We start from the raw sequence: 16,464 nt of genomic DNA on the forward strand, positions 1-16,464 counted from the left end.
AAAAAAAAAAAAAAAAAAAGGATAAAGAAAACAGTAGACTCTAACTAATGGTTTCATCTGAATATAAACTACTATAAATCCCTGGTTAAAATACCACCAGACACATTAGTGCTTTACTTTAACCAAACCAGGATGTAATTACCCTTTCTACTTGTTGGGAAATAACACGTAAACTCTAACTCACTTAAACATCCTAAATTTTATTACTTGGTCTCAAACTCTGAGCTCAGGCAATCCACCCGCCTTGGCCGCCCAGAGCATTAGAATTACAGGCATGAGCGATGGTGCCCAACCCCTTTTTGCTTGGTACTAAAATTCCAGAGCTGTGCTGTCCAATATGGTGACCATGCAGCTATTTATTTTTATTTTTTTTAAGCTAGGTGTCACTCTATTGCCCAGGCTGGAGTACAGTGGCATGATCACTGCTCACCCTAACTTCAAATTCCTAGGTTTAAGTGCTCTTCCTGCATCAGCCTCCCTAGTAACTGGGACTACAGGTCCACACCATGTCTGATCAATTTACTTATTTTTTATAGAGAACAGGTCTTACTATGTCGCCCTGACTGATCTCAACTCCTGGGCTCAAGCAACCCTCCTACTCTGGCCTTCCAGAGTACTGAGATTACAGTCATAAGCCACCCTGGCTAGCCCACATATGGCTCTTTAAATACAAATTAATTAAAACTGAAATTTAAATTTGTTCCTTGGGTCATACTAATAGCATTTCAAGCCCTTAATGGCCACAAGTGGCTAATAGCTACCAAATTAGAGAGTGATATTAACGAATATTTCCATTACTGTAGGAACAATGGAAATTCAGTTTAGCTAAAATAAATTTATCATTACTGTTCCATTGAGACTTAAAAGTCTTACTACTTTTTGCAGTTACTTTCTTTGGGATGAGAAAGAAATCTCTGATTCTACTACACAACTACAAGCTACCTGAAGTAGCTTCTTAAACAGCAGGAGCACTAAGGAGTCAGAGAACCTCATTCAAATACTTGCTGTGGCTCTTAATTCCCAATAATAACTTGGCAAGTCACTTAATTTACCCAAATGAATTTTACCCAATCTATAAAACATACATAATGTCGAGTTACTTCACAGGGTAACTGTGAGGATATTAGAAATTATGTGTTGGGTGGCGCCCGTAGCTCAGTGGGCTCAGCGGGTAGGATGCCATACACATACACTGAGGCTGGTGGGTTCAAACCCAGCCCAGGCCAGCTAAAACAACTGCAAAAAAACAATAGCTGGGCGTTATGCCGGGCGCCTGTAGTCCCAGCTACTTGGGAGGCTGAGGCAAGAGAATCCCTTGAGCCCAACAGTTTGATGTTGCTGTGAGCTGTGATGCCATAGTACTTTACCCAGGGTGACAGCTTGAGACTATATCAAAAAAAAAAAAAAAATTATGTGTTACATTATCACTCCTAAATTGAAGACTGTCTTTTCCTAAAGCTCCCTGGCGCTAAGAATCATTTCAATTTACATATAAATACAAACTGAAATCTCAGTAGAAGAAACTATAAGTATTTCAGATCTCTAATTCAACAAAGAAAAAGCTTAGACTATCACATGCCTATTATATGTCAAATACAGTTCTTGTTAGTTCTACACATTATTCTAATCAAGCCTTACAACAACCTGGAGAACAGATGACATTTAACTCATTTTGCAGAAAAGAAAATAAAGGCAAGCAAAGGCTAAATAATTCATATAAGGTCACTCACCTAATAAAAGGAGAAACTAGAATTTGATATCAGGACAGAGTCAATCTAACTACAAAGCTTTCCCACATAGGATAATGCACAAAAAACAGAATATCCCTGAATCAAAAGAGTTTCAAAACACAAACAATAAGATCATCTGTGAGTATGTAAGACACTTCAATTAAGTATAACTTGCAGAACCCAGAGGCAACAGACTCCAAGACGTCTCTCTAGAATTTATCTTTAAGGCCACTGTATCAATGATGAAAGAAAACAGGTGAAAAGCAAAACAGGATTTTCCTTTCAAAAGAACAGACTAAAGCAATGCAAGAATGGGTCTTACAGAGACATCCAACTCCACAAAATAGTGTCTTACCTTTTCAGATAGAATATCTGAGGTACTAATTCTTCTTGTTAAATTTTGTTCTTTATCTTCTAATCCTTTAAAATAAAATAGCATCTTTTGAATATGCTAAAAGACAGTCACAAAATATGTTAAATAAAATGACACTATATAATATTTAGTAGTATTTTAAAGGGTATCTTTAAAGGGTCTCATTTTTTACATCTCTCAACCAAAAGTGAAAAATACACTTAAAGAGAATAATAATCTCAACAAACGTTTCCTTATCAGGCTCAATTCTGAAACTTATAAGGCAAAATAATGCAAAATACTAAATAAATTAAAATCATACTTTGATAAAATGACTTGTGAACTAAAAAAAATGATTTCAAATAAAAATAGAATTTATAAAGTAGATATATAAGCAAAGCTTCTTTATCAAGTAGATTACACACTGACAGAATATAATAATGATTAAATTAATTCAGTCCTCTAAAGTTGGAGTGAATTCAAAATTTAGAGACTGTACTGAACTTGTGCAAAGAACTGGTCTTCTATTTACCTAGAAATGCATCAGCAAAGGTAGTCTAAGTATCAACAAAATTAAGTTCATCTGGCCATAGGCCCAGATTTCTGATGAAGCAGAGTACAACCTCGTACATTAATCTACAACATGCTTACAAATCACAGAATAAGGAATCGTATATTTTCAACAGTATTAAGATATTTTTGTAATTAAAACAGATGAAGTCAAAAACTTACCAACTTTTGAAGATGACATAAATGAAGTTGCAAATTAGGATTTAAACTAGATCTAACCTCCAAGCCTAAGTTTTTTTCTGAATCCCACACCCACCAGTGTTCCAAACATTGTAAACTGATTACTCAAGCCAATCTACTGGTGAAAGAACATGTAACTTATTCAGTAAGGAGACAAACGACTCATCAAGTATCTCAGTCAAAGTAAACAGAAGGCAATGACCAAATTTCATAATAGATGAGTTCTGCTACATGGGTTATTCTGTAAATGGGAATTTGTTGCAACATGGTTGGTATGTTAGAAAATAATGTGAATTCCAAAAATTTTATATCTACTTATATGTGATTTGTCTCAGAGAAACACTAAGAGTGCAGAAACTGATCTGAGCCTTATAGGAATACACAAACCACACATACTTCAAGTACCTCCCACGGTTCATAGTGTATGTTAATGTTACACCTCTCATCTGGTGTTATAACTTACTATCTGATTTCACTGTAAGATAACATTCCTCACTCTGTACTCGATGCTTCACTTCATAACAACTCAAAAGCTACACAGCACACTTTTAAGTTTTAAAAGTTGATTTTTAGCATCAACTGTCATTCGTTATAATATTTCAAGCATTTTAAAACTATTTAACATGTAAAGCTACGCAATCATTTTTCTTCGATTCCAATCTTTTTTTTTCAGAGCCACTGATAAAGTCTGAGTGTTGGTTCCTCTAACCCTATTTTCTTGATAAACTCTGGTTTTTATTGAACAATACTGCAGTGTGCTGACATTCAGGAATGCATTTTACCTTACTTTAGAAAAATGAGAATAGTAATGACTACCAGATAAAAATAAACAAGAAAAAAATGAAGACAATCTTCCAATAATGAATAAAGAAAGCAATACATTTTTCCTACATGAGAAACTTAAAGAGTTTCATTAGGTCATGAGAAATCTATTAGTTGATTAGGATCTCACTTGTCTGTTAAAAATGTCAGCACTCCCCTTTAATGCAGCCCAGAGGCAAGTATTCATTAACCTAGCAGGTACCTTAGGAGTACAATGCTACCTTAAAAACAAGAACAAACCATAAATTTCAGACAACAAACTTTATACAAAGATTATAAATGCAGGTTGTTTAAACTAACTAAATGGGTGGACACTGTCCTACCACTATAACAATAAAGTTATCTCAATTTTTACTCAAAACTTACTCCAAAACGAAAACTGGTCATATATAGTCATACAGTATTTAAAATACAAGGTGCCCGTAAAGTCACCATACATAGGGAAAATGAGAAATTGTAGCTAAACATACCCTTATTTACAAAATCTTCATTACAAAATTTTACAAAATATTCTCTGTATGTTGACTAGGTCTTCGTAAAATTTGGCAGTGAATATTTTGTAACTAAAAGTACATTTAGCTACAATTTCCCATTTTCCCTATGCATGGCAACTTTAAGGACAACTCTTGGGGCACCCTGTATTATTAACTGAAACTCTAATGTAAGCTGCAGATAAAAGTCATCAGCACACTGATGGTAGTAAAAAACCGTAATAATAAAAGATTAAGGAGTTACACAAGAAAATTCTAGAAAAGAAAAAAAATCAGAATGTTATAAGAAAATTCAAATGTACAATATTACAGAAACTCTAAAATTTCAAGCTAACAAAAAGATTACTGAACATAGTAGAGATGGCTACCCTCTATAGAAAATTCTTGATATTGCTGCCAAAGTGATCCTTTAAAAATATAGAACAGAATATGTCAGTCATTTGCTCAAGACCTTGTAAGAGGTTCCCCCATTTCACTCAGAATAAAAAACCACAAGGCTCTATGAGATCTGCTCCCACCCAATCTCTTCTCTCCCACTATTCGTCCTCTTCACTTTTGCCTTTAGTATCATAGGCCTCCTTGTTATTCCCTAAATATGCCAGGTAGCCTTCTGCTAAGGGTGATTCTCAAATTTAGCAAATGAGAAAATCAGCATGTATTAAAAATCAAAGAAGGGCTGTCTCTATACAAATTGCTGGGTCCCATTTCCAGAGTTCACAATTCAGTGAGATCTAAGGCCTGAGAATTTCTATTAAGTTCCCAAGTAACTCAACCCAAGTCCCCAATAACTCTGAAAAAAACTTCTCTAGCTATTCTCTTTACTAAAAACGTCTTCTTCCAGATACTCATTTGGCTATTCTCTCGCCATCTTCAAAATCTTTAAAGTTCATCTTCAAATTGAAGCCTATGCTGACCAATCTATTAGTGCTACAACCTGTACCCCCATTCACTTCCTACTTAACTTGCTATACTTTTTCATAATAGTTAATTTACTCATCATGGTAAGTGTCTCCTCTTCTAAAATGTAAGCCATGCATGAGACATAAATGATTACATATGATTATACAATGGTATTGTATATTTTGTTCACTAACTTATTTCCAAGAGCCTGGAATAAAGCACTCAACTAATTTCTGAATGTATGATAGAACGAAATGAATTTCACTATTAGGTCATTTAAAAAAAACCTTGCCATGAGTAGTTACAGTACTGCAACAGGGACAGAAAAGCAGACTGTACTGGGTTATTGTGGGATGAGGAAATAAAGTGAGAGGTAATGCAGACTAGCCATTCCAGAAGGCACAGTGAAAAGATAAGAAATACTTTTTTTTTCTTTTGAGACAGAGCCTCAAGCTGTTGCCCTGGGTAGAGTGCTGTTGCATCACAGCTCACAGCAACCTCCAACTCCTGGGCTCAAGCGAGTCTCCTGCCTCCGCCTCCCAAGTAGCTGGGACTACAGGCACCCGACACAGCGCCTGGCTATTTTTTGGTTGTAGCCATCGTTGTTTGGCAGGCCCAGGCTGGATTTGAACCGGCCACCTTAGGTGTATGTGGCTGGTGCCTTAGCCACTTGAGCCACAGGCGCCAAGCCAAGAAATACTTAACTTCATAAATTTAAAGGAGAACAGAGGATGATGAGGAGATGGACAAAACCCGCTAAAGAAAAAGTGGTTAGGCTCGGCGCCTATAGCTCAACCGGCTAAGGCGCCAGCCATGTACACCTAAGGTGGCGGGTTCGAATCCCCAGCCTGGACCCGCCAAACAACAATGATGGCTGCAACCAAAAAATAGCCGGGCATTGTGGCAGGCACCTGTGGTCCCAGCTACTTGGGAGGCGGAGGCAAGAGACTCGCTTGAGCCCAGGAGTTGGAGGTTGCTGTGAGCTGTAATGCCACGGCACTCTACCCAGGGGGACAGCTTGAGGCTCTGTCTCAAAAAAAAAAAAAGAAAAAGTGGTTAAAGATAAAGCAGAATACCATGTAGAACAAGGTCTAAGAGAAGGTGGAAGAAGTTAGAGCTAGGAATATAGGTCGAAACAAAGTGGCCAGGAATAAGACAGTCATCACTGCCATGGAGAGGAAGAATGGACGTGAAAATCGATATAGATAACAAGTTTATGATCAGGAAATGCAAAGCTGGAATTGAGTGAAGTCACCACTAAAAGGCAAGCTTAGAAGCTGACAAATAAAGGATGGGGTGAATAAAAGGCCTGAAAAAAATCACGAAGGTGTAGAATAGTTGAGAGACATGGAAAAAAGCTAACCAATATCAAGTTAAAAATGTGACAGCCTTGCTAAGGATTCAGGAAAATGCACATGTAGAAACACTCATATGTGTAATTTGTTAATTCATATGAAAATGTCAACTTCATTGATTTTCCTCCAATCCCTTTTCCACACAGATGCCAGTGATTTTTCTAAAACACACATCTGATCATGCCACTGTCCTAATAGCCTGCCCAATGTTTAAAGAACAAAATTCAAATTCTTTAGCTACATATTCAAGGCCTTTCCCAATCTAACTTTAACCTGTCCCTTTATAAACTTATGTCCAACCACTCCCCAAAACATACCATTTATCCTACCTTACATCCGTATTTAACCAATCTCAATACCCCTAAAAAGCACTGTGCCTCTGTTCATTTGGTTCCTTCTCATTTCCCTAATGCAAAAGCTCATTTTTTAAGATGTATATTAAACATTTCCATCTCTATGAAAGCTTTCTAAATTTAGGTGGGGATATCTGATCCTCTCTCTGTTGCTGCAGATTTTCACACATAACTCTTATTATAGTCTCTGATAGTTATTTGTAACTTTTCTGTCCCCTAGATTATATGTTAAATAACTGCCTAAATAAGAAGAAAGATGCTAAACTGTAAAAGGGAAAAGTAGCTCCAAACCAGATTCAAGAGGCACAAAAAATTCTAAGCTGGATAAATAAAAAATAAATAAATAAATCATAATCATAGTTAAACTATGGAGCATCAAAACCAGAAATAGGACCTTTAAAACAACCACAAAAATAAGACAGATTATCATCAAATTAGAAATCATTAAAAATGATGGCTGACATTTCAAAATCGACAATGGAAGCCACAAAATATCTTCAGTAAGGTAAGAATATAATTAAACAACTTAGAATTCGAAACCTAGGGAAATCTTCTTTAAAGAAAGTAAGCAGAAACATTTTCTACCCAACAGAAACACATTAAAAAATTCTAAGGAATGTACTTAAGCATAAATGACTCTAGATACAACAGGAAAAGTAAGCCAAGAAAGTGGTAAACATATAGGCAAAACTAAAAACATTGGTCTTTGTAATTTAGGGAGAGAAGAAGAGCTTAATTAACTTTAAACATCATTAAAAATTCATGTAACAATTCCTATAGGTATCAATATGAAACTAGAAACTTAGTATCTGACTTCCAAAATAGCAAAAGAAAAAAATGTATGAAGAAAAATAGTAAGAGGCTAGAAAAAAAAAAGGAAATAAATCCATGTATCAATAATCATAAATAAAGGTGAAGGGACTATTTGTTCAAGTTAAAAAAAGACTATCACACTACATAACAAATTAAATCCAGCTCCATACTAGGTACAAGTGACATTTGAGACATGAGAATACAGAAAGACCGAAAGGATGAAAAATTATATGCAAGGCATACACTTGTTGCTGTTAATATAAGACAGAATAGTTTTTTAGGCAAAAACATTTACTAAAGAAAGCTGCTACATAGTATGAGTAGCAAAAAATGTTTTCAGGCAAAAACATTTACTAAAGAAAGTTGCTACATAGTATGAGTCAATTCCCCAGCTTCAAAGTATATAAAGTACAAAAATCATAAACCCACCATCATAGTGGCAAATTTTAACAAATCTGTCTCAGTAACCAATCAAGTAGATCAAAAATTAAAAAGTGAGGGCCAGGCAGGTTGGCTCACACCTATAATCCTAGCACTCTGGGAGGCCGAGGTGGGTGGATTGCCTGACCTTACCAAGTTCCAGACAAGCCTGAGCAAATGTGAGACCCTGTGTCTAGAAAATAGCACGTGTTGTGGCAGGCACCTGTACTCCCAGCTACTCAAGAGGCTGAGACAAGAGAATCACCTGAGCCCAAGAGTGAGGTTGCTGCGAACTAAGACACCCTGCACTCAACCCCAGGGCAACTGAGTGAGACTCTGTCTCAAAAAAAATCAACCACATACTAGACAATAAAGCAAGTCTGCAAATACTTTAAAAAATTGGTAATCATATCAATCTTACTCTGACATTAAATGACTTAGTATCATTAACAAAAAACATTACTAGAAAACCTACATGTTTGGAAGTTAAACACTTTAAAATAGCCTTCAAGGCAAAAATGAAAATCTGACAACACTTAGAATGAATAAAAACAACTTACATATATCAACACAGACAGAAATAAAGTGGAAATTTCGTGGTCTAAAATCTTAATAGAAGGGCTGAAAACTAAAGTCTTAACACCAATGGACTTATTTCAAGGGAATTGAAGGAAGAGAGAAAAAAATATATTTTACTAATGCCATAGATATTAAAAGGTAAGAAAGTCTTAAGAATTCTTTATATATTTTATAACTTACAGGAAATGGACACTTTATAAGAAATAGAAACTGAAACAGAAAACACAGTACCTTAAAACCTTCTCAGAAAAAACTCCAGGCAAGCCCAGACACTTCCCAGCAAGATCTACCAAATATCCCAAAATGATTCCAATCTTAAACTATTCCAGAGAATAAAGAGGAAACCCCCACTACCTCATTATGAGTACCATGATCATCTATTAAACACCGGCAAGGAAGGAGAAAAAAAGTACAAGCTATGAACACCAATGAAACATTCTAAGCAAGACATTAGCAAATCTTTGTAATTGCCACAAGTTGGAAAAACCCAATGTCCCAAAATGGGAAATGAATAAACTATAGTATAGTCATACAGTGGAATATTACTCAGGAATAAAAAAGAACAAGCTACCAATATATACAATTACATGGATAAATTTCAAATACACTATGCTAAGTGAAAAAAGTAGAATCAAAAGGCAATATACTACATTTATGTGCCATGCTGGACAAAACAAAACTACAGGGACAGATCAGTCGTTTTTTACCAGGCAGACTAAGGGTTAAGAGGAGGGTGAACTACAAAGACACATTAAGGAAACTGTTTGAGGTTCATGAAACTATTCTGTTAACTGTAATTGCTGAGAATGGTTACCCACCTGTCTGAATCTATCAAAATTTAAAGAACTATAGACTAAAAAGAATAAATTTTTACCATATATAAATTATATCTTAATAATAAAGAGAAAGGCGGTACCTGTGGTTCAGTGAGTAGGGCACCAGCCCCATATACCAAGAGTGGTGGGTTCAAACCTGGCCCCGGCCAAACTGCAACAAAAAAATAGCCAGGCGTTGTGGCCGGCGCCTGTAGTCCTAGCTACTCGGGAGGCTGAGGCAAGAGAATCGCCTAAGCCCAAGAGCCAAAGGTTGCTGTAAGCTGTGACATCAGAGGACTCTACTGAGGGCAATAAAATGAGACTGTCTCTAAAAAAACCAATAATAATAATAAAGAGAAAATATTTAAAAAACAAATTTATGATTTAAAAATGATATATCATAAACTATTTAATGCAGGCATACAGGATGGTTTACCACTACAAAAATCAATTCATTATAGTAACAAATTAAAAGAAATAGATGTTCATCTCAATGAAAGAAGAAAATGTGAATTTCAACACCCATTTATGCTGAAATCTCAAAGTAGGAATGAGGAAAAACTTCCTTTACTTAATAAAGGGTATCTAAAAAAAAATCAGGTTTAATGATAAATGTCAAAAGCATTCCCTTTAAGTTACGCAAAAAAGATGCCTGCTTTTATCACTTGTGTTCAATGTTTGTTGTCCTGGCCAGCATGTCTTGCCAAAAAGAAAGAAAACAAAGATCAGAAAGAAACAAAACTTGTCACTATTCAATAATATAATTATTGGTATAGCAAAAAGAATTTAGAGATTAGAATCATTTCAGTGAGGTGCACCATCAGAATAAGTTGTTAGTGCTTCAGAGAAAGAATAAACTTATTACTAATTGTAATATTTCACTCCATTACCTTGACTAGATTCAGCAGTGTCTGATTTCAGGGAAAGCTGTTTTGCTCCATCTTTAACTTTTTTTAACCGGTTCTTATCTCCTGGTAAAGTCAATTTTTGCCTGAGTGGTTTTAATTCAAATGCCTGAAAAGTTTTGACCTGCGTTTTCTCCTCAGGAGCTATTTCTTTACTTGAATCCTTTGTAATACTGACATTATCAGTGCTTGTTTGGTCCTCAAAGTTCAATGCTTTAGAATCTTCTTGTACATTCTCTTCTTTGCTGTTCAGAGCTAGTTTTTCATCTTTATTGATGCATTCTAATTCCAACTGTATTTGTTTATACTTTAAAAGTAAATCTTCAAAAGTTTCCTCCCCACAGTTTTCACTTTTTGAGGAATAATTTTGTTTTCTTGATGGAGATCTTCCGAAACTTTTGGCTGAACAGCGTATTAAGGAAACCAGTTTCCAAAAAATGTTCCACAGTTAAATTTAACAAAAATATGTTAAGTTACAGATGAATTTTCTCCCTTTCTAATTTTTCAAGAAAGACAAATTGACATTTTTAACTTACTAAATTCCCAGTTCCATTATGTGCCCATATTTCAATTTAACAAGCATCCACAGATAGGCCACTTACAAAATCACTGAAGTCAGTAATTATCAATAGTATCCACAGGCAGTCCACTTAATTAGGTTTTAGCATCCTTCCTTCTGTAGGTGCCAAGAGAGCCCATAACAAGCTGGATGTAAGGGTTTGTCACAGATGTGGATAATTTATACTGCAGATAATCAGAAAGAAATGTTTCTTCTCTTTTATTAGTTCTTCCCATGTATCAATTAAAAAAAAATAAGAGATAAAAAGTGAACACTGACGATTATTAGCTAGACTAAATTTATGAATGAGACATTTTCTTAAAAATCTAATACACAGGCCTGTAGAGCTCATCAAGTATACTACAATCCAACATATGCACAATGAAAATAATTACGGCACTGAGAAGATTAAAAAAAATAGCATTCAAAATGTATCTTCTAATTTTCCCCCTAAAGACAAGGATATCTAAATCTTTTTTATTTGTTTTCTCTAACAAAGAACTGTAAGATCTTCCTTAGAAATGGCTACAAAATTTCAAACTATAATTTTTATTCCAAACAAGTCACATACGTGAGAATTGTTACACCTCATATTCCCAGACTAGAAATTAAGAAAGACAAATACCTCTTGTGATTTTAACACAATTAATCATTTACAGAATATTTTGAATTGGGGAGGATGTAACATTATAGTTTCCTAAATGTGGTCCTTTTTTGTTTACCACCACCAGGACAAACACCAGCAAAAGATGTTTAAAGTCCCCTGATGACTAATTCCAAGAATGAGAAACACCACCATTTGAGAAACTAAACAAGCATTAATAAACTTAACTTTTCTACAGCAAAAGTCCTCTAGTAAATCTGGTTCTATGATCTCTTCAGAGCCAAGTTTCCTGAAAGAAAAGTAGTTTCTCAATACCTTTCTTAATCTTCAACCAAAGGGAATCTGGCTTCCATTCCATTAATACACAAAAACTGCTTTGGCTGAGTTGATCCAATAACGTTTCAAACCTTGTTTTTCACCTGACCTCTCTGCAGCATTTGACACTATAAACCACATCTATCTTTCCCTCTTGGCTTCCATAACTCCTACTCTCCTGGTTTCCCTACTTATTTTATTATTATTTTTTTTTGTCTTTTAAATCTCCGTGACTCCTTTCTCTCAAACTCCTGAGAGTATGGTGCTCTTCAGTGAGCTCAATTTAGTTTTATCTTTTCACTTTAAGCATTCCAATACACTCCCACCATTTTACCTATTAGAAGAGAGAAGTTTGACCTGGTAAGATACTTGGGTGATAAGATAGTTCTCTACCTCCCTCAAGCCATTCTGCTGCCAGAGTAATCTTTCCACAATACAAATTTGATAAAAATCAGTCCTCTTGTTTAAAGTCCAAAATCCTGAAAATCAATACGTAGGTCACTACAAAAGTTTTTAAACAGAATGTGTTATGGTCCATTATTTCACGTCCAAGAGGCACAGTCAACAGTGTCCTCCCTTTGGGATTCACCTGTGCATATTTCAACTTGTTCAGCTTACCAGCATAGATTTTATGGTTCTTGATTTCTATATCTCAAAACTTTTGTAATGACCCACATATAATACCTTCACAATCTTACCTGTGGGCAAACTTGCCTTTTTCCAGCTCATCACAGTTTACACCTAGCTTTGTGTTTATGTTTCTCAGTTCTTCGACTTGACCTCAATTCAAAAATGTCACCTCCTCTGTGATGTTACTTGCTCACCCTCCTCCCTTCTCATGCACTCTATACATAAATTCTGTAATCGTCCGCATTTACGACTTACCATTTAAAGGTACAAATGCAGTAACTAAAAGAAAAAGGACTAAAACCCTAGAAACAGTTGTGAAGGGAAAAGATTCAATATATTAACAAAAAACAACTAAAGAACAGGAAAAAAGGCTGAGCATGGTGGCTCACACCTATAATCCCAGCACTCTGGGAGGCAGAGGCCGGCGGATGTCTGAGCTCAGAAATTCCAAAACAGCTTGAGCGAGAGCCAGACCCCATCTTTAAAAAATAGCGGGCTGTGGCAGGGGCCTATAGTCCCTGCTACTTGGGAAGCTGAGGCAAGAGGATCACTTGAGCCCAAGAGCTTAAGGCTGCTGTGAGCTATGACTGCCACAAAGTGAGACTATCTCAAAAAACAAACAAACAAAAACAGAAAAATGAAGAAAAGCAATTGAATATGACCATAACTGGTTAATCTCCCTTAAAACTAGATGAAATCTCCTACCCCTGTGCATACAGGATAAATAGGATCAAATCAACTTGCCAAATTTAAGCTTCTCAAGATACAACATCTAACTAAAACCTGATTAAAAAAAAAAAACAGCTATTCAACTTTTTTAGCTGCAGGTGAAAATGTAATGACTTTTTACTGATGAGAAACACTGGCCTACTTATGTTAGCCCTCACAAGATATGAATGTTTAAAACAGCACTCATTTAAGAGAGACTTACACTGATAGTGTCCAACATTAAGAAAAAATAATGAAAATAACAACAAAATAACAACAACAAAATATAATCTGATTTTTTTCTACTTCTTTAAAGCTGCAACCAACACATCTTAATTGCACCAGAAAAATAAACAGACTCTGTACTTGGGCTATTTCACTTCCAGATCACAGAATAAGCCACAGAATAACCTTTATTCTTTCTTTATACAATATTTATAAAAATAAAAATGTCATTATTATAATCAGTCAGTGGAAATACGCCTTAAACTGAGTACAATCTTCATACTAAAGGAATCTGAATAAAGTTTTGCATTATATATTTTGTTTGCTCACATTATACAGAGATGTCTATGTTTTCCTTTTCAAATTTTTAAAAAGAACACCACCTCTAGAATGGATTAGTGATACTGCACGAGGAAAACAATGAGCAGAGGATCAAAACAAGCATCCTTTTCTTAAAGCAGCATCTGTGAAAAGAAAAACAGCAAGATAGCTCATTTCTCACAAGTTATTACAGAAATCAATGTCACACAGGCAGACTGAATATTTTCCTGTACTTTTTTGCAACATCATAGGCCTGCTGATTAATAAAAATGTATAAGCTTAACAGTAAAGTATATGGCAAAGACCTAAATTGGTACTGATTAACAAAGACAAAGGTAGAAAGCAGGAAAACCCACTTCACCTTCCCTTCATGTAACATAAATTAAGAAAAAACTTCGAGCTCACATAGTACTTTTTATAGAACTCAATTTAAACTTTTTATACTAAACTGTAATTATTTATTTTCACTTGTCCCCCCAACACCAAGTGCAAATTTCATCATTGTATCCTTAAAACACACATACGCACATATATATAGGGATGTGCTTAAATAGGCCTCCTGGTTTGGAATTCAGAATAAACAAATCCATGGATACAAAAATATCTTGGAATAACATGGTCTTTGAAAAAGTTAAATACCTACATGATTTTCTCTGAAAAAATCTTGAAATGCTCCTAACCTAATTTTTGGTTGTAGAAATAAGTTTTTTCAAGAGACTAGCAACAGAAACTTCTGTTTCTGATCTAAACGTACATTCCCCGCCCCCTTTACATTCTGATATCTGGGAAAAACCATTCTAGCTCTAAATATTCAATGAAAGTAATTTTGAGTATCTTCCAAATAAGTGTCATTATATGTAAATTTTTTTATCTGATGAATGTATTAAAAATCATTGCACTATGGAAAGTATGATTAAAGTCTTTAAACAATTTTTATAGTTATTTATTGTAGACTAAGTCAATACACCCATTATAAAACAAGAAATCTTCACAAGACTGACTCCTCAGTATAAATCGTGGGTAAACTCAATATTAAAAATAGCTGTGAATAAGGTTAGAGGTAGCAAAATTGGGTATTCTGCAATTTTCCTTTTCAACTTGTCCATAATAATCTCCACCCTCCCATATACACTTGCCCGCTCTAATATGTTAAATTAAAAATGACAAATTTATCTTTCAACCTCTGGCCTACTTTGGTCAGCACTAAGAGAAGTACGCTGTTCAAACACAGGACATAGAAACGTTGAGGTAAATCTTTCCAAAGTTGAGAAAGACACCTTTTTTCCTCCCATTTTAAATGGAAGCAATGAGAAGAAAAATTAAGAAAGATAAAAACAGAAGTACTAAACAGGATTATGCAGAATGAAACTTTACAATATTCAATGTCAAAGTTCAATATGACAAAAAAGCAGTACTCCCCAAACTGTTTATGTCTATTGTTCCTCCAACAATCCAAGTGAATTTAACCTAAAATACAAAGTTCCTGTACCAAGAAAAAAACGCTAATCAAACTTGGAACTTCTGACGCACTACTACAAATCAGATTTGTCTGTCTCAGATATTACCAGCTTAGCTTTAACACGTTCATATTAAAAGCAACACACCCAATAAATAATCAAGGAAACAACGCTATAGTGTGACACAAACGACAACTTCCTTTAAGAATACTGACACAAGGGACAAACAAGCGGTTCTGATGGTTCGGAAAAGTTAACACCCATCTTGCAGACCTAGTAATGACGCTAAAGGGAATTTGAGTAAGTGACACACCCAGGGCAGACCGCCACGTTAAGGATACAGCTCTTCCGAAGTGGAGAAGGCTCTCGCCAGCTCTGACTGCTGCTGAATCCGGATCCCGCTCCTCCGCCCAGAGGAGGTCTGCACCCCGGCTTGCCTCCTCGCTCACCCCCTCCTCGCCCCCGACTCCAGCGACTCCCACCCCGGTACGGCCTGCCTCGAAAGCGGAAACGGTCCAGGGCGATGTGGCTCCGCTCCCAGAAAGACGGTCGGGGGCTGCTTTCGGCCAGGGAGCTCGAAGGCATCCGCACCGAGGGCGGGTGAGACCGGAACGGTTCTTTGGGTCGGTAGCTGCTGTGTCCCCTGAGGTGGCCCCGCTCCGACGTGTGCCGCGAGCGTGAGAAATTCCTCAGCTGCTGCTGAGAAGAGGACGATGACGAGGAAGAGCCACCGCCTCCGCCAGATCCACCGCCCCGGGCCGAGTGAAGAGGCCTGCGCCGCGGATAGGGTAACAGCCCGCCGCCGCTGCTGCTGCTGCTGCTCCGGCTCCGCGCCTGGCTGTTGTTATCGTCGTCACTGATTTCCCCATCTTCTAGCTCTCCTTCTTCCTTCGGCGAGAGGCCGCTGGGGACCGGGGCCGGAGTCTCTGCGGTCGCCATCCGGGAGCAGCGCCTTCCACACAACCTCAGCCCTCTGTCCGGGGATCCGCCCGACAATTGCCGTCCTCTTCTGCTCCCTGTTCTAACGGACCCGGCTGGTGCGGCCTTACCTACTCGGACGCCTAGCGGGCTCTGCGCCCCAACTTCCCCGCACCCCAGCGCTTTCTCGCCGGCCCGTCACAACCCAGTTCCCTCTGCTAGCGCCCCCTTGCTCCCCTACGATCGGGGCTCTTCCGCCTCGCGAGACAGGGTCTCTGAAAGCGGCTGTCCCCGAGACGTCACTTCCTGTGACGCGCAGGAAACGAGTCTCCCAATTCACGCGATAATAATTAATGACAACGCGATGCTCACTGGGATTTGTAGGCCTCAGGTCAGCTTTTCCAACCTACAGGTCTCAGCCGCCCGAGGCTGGAACAGCTGG

At 37.0% G+C, this 16,464-nt stretch overlaps 1 protein-coding gene across 1 annotated transcript in view; it reads right to left on the reverse strand.

The window, feature by feature from the left end:
* ZFC3H1 (zinc finger C3H1-type containing) overlaps positions 1-16,393 on the reverse strand; it is a 57,288-nt gene extending 40,895 nt beyond the window's left edge. Inside the window, exons 1-3 of the mRNA XM_003798942.3 lie at positions 15,446-16,393; positions 10,271-10,687; positions 2,086-2,150 (exon numbers count right to left, since the gene is read on the reverse strand). Coding sequence (XP_003798990.1) covers positions 2,086-2,150; positions 10,271-10,687; positions 15,446-16,043 — 1,080 coding nt within the window. The 5' untranslated portion in view covers positions 16,044-16,393. The remainder of the gene's footprint in view (positions 1-2,085; positions 2,151-10,270; positions 10,688-15,445) is intronic.
* Positions 16,394-16,464: the final 71 nt, after the last annotated feature.

The sequence above is a fragment of the Otolemur garnettii genome, unplaced genomic scaffold, assembly GCF_000181295.1.
Source record: "Otolemur garnettii isolate 467f Iridium unplaced genomic scaffold, OtoGar3 scaffold00143, whole genome shotgun sequence".
NCBI lineage: Eukaryota > Metazoa > Chordata > Mammalia > Primates > Galagidae > Otolemur > Otolemur garnettii.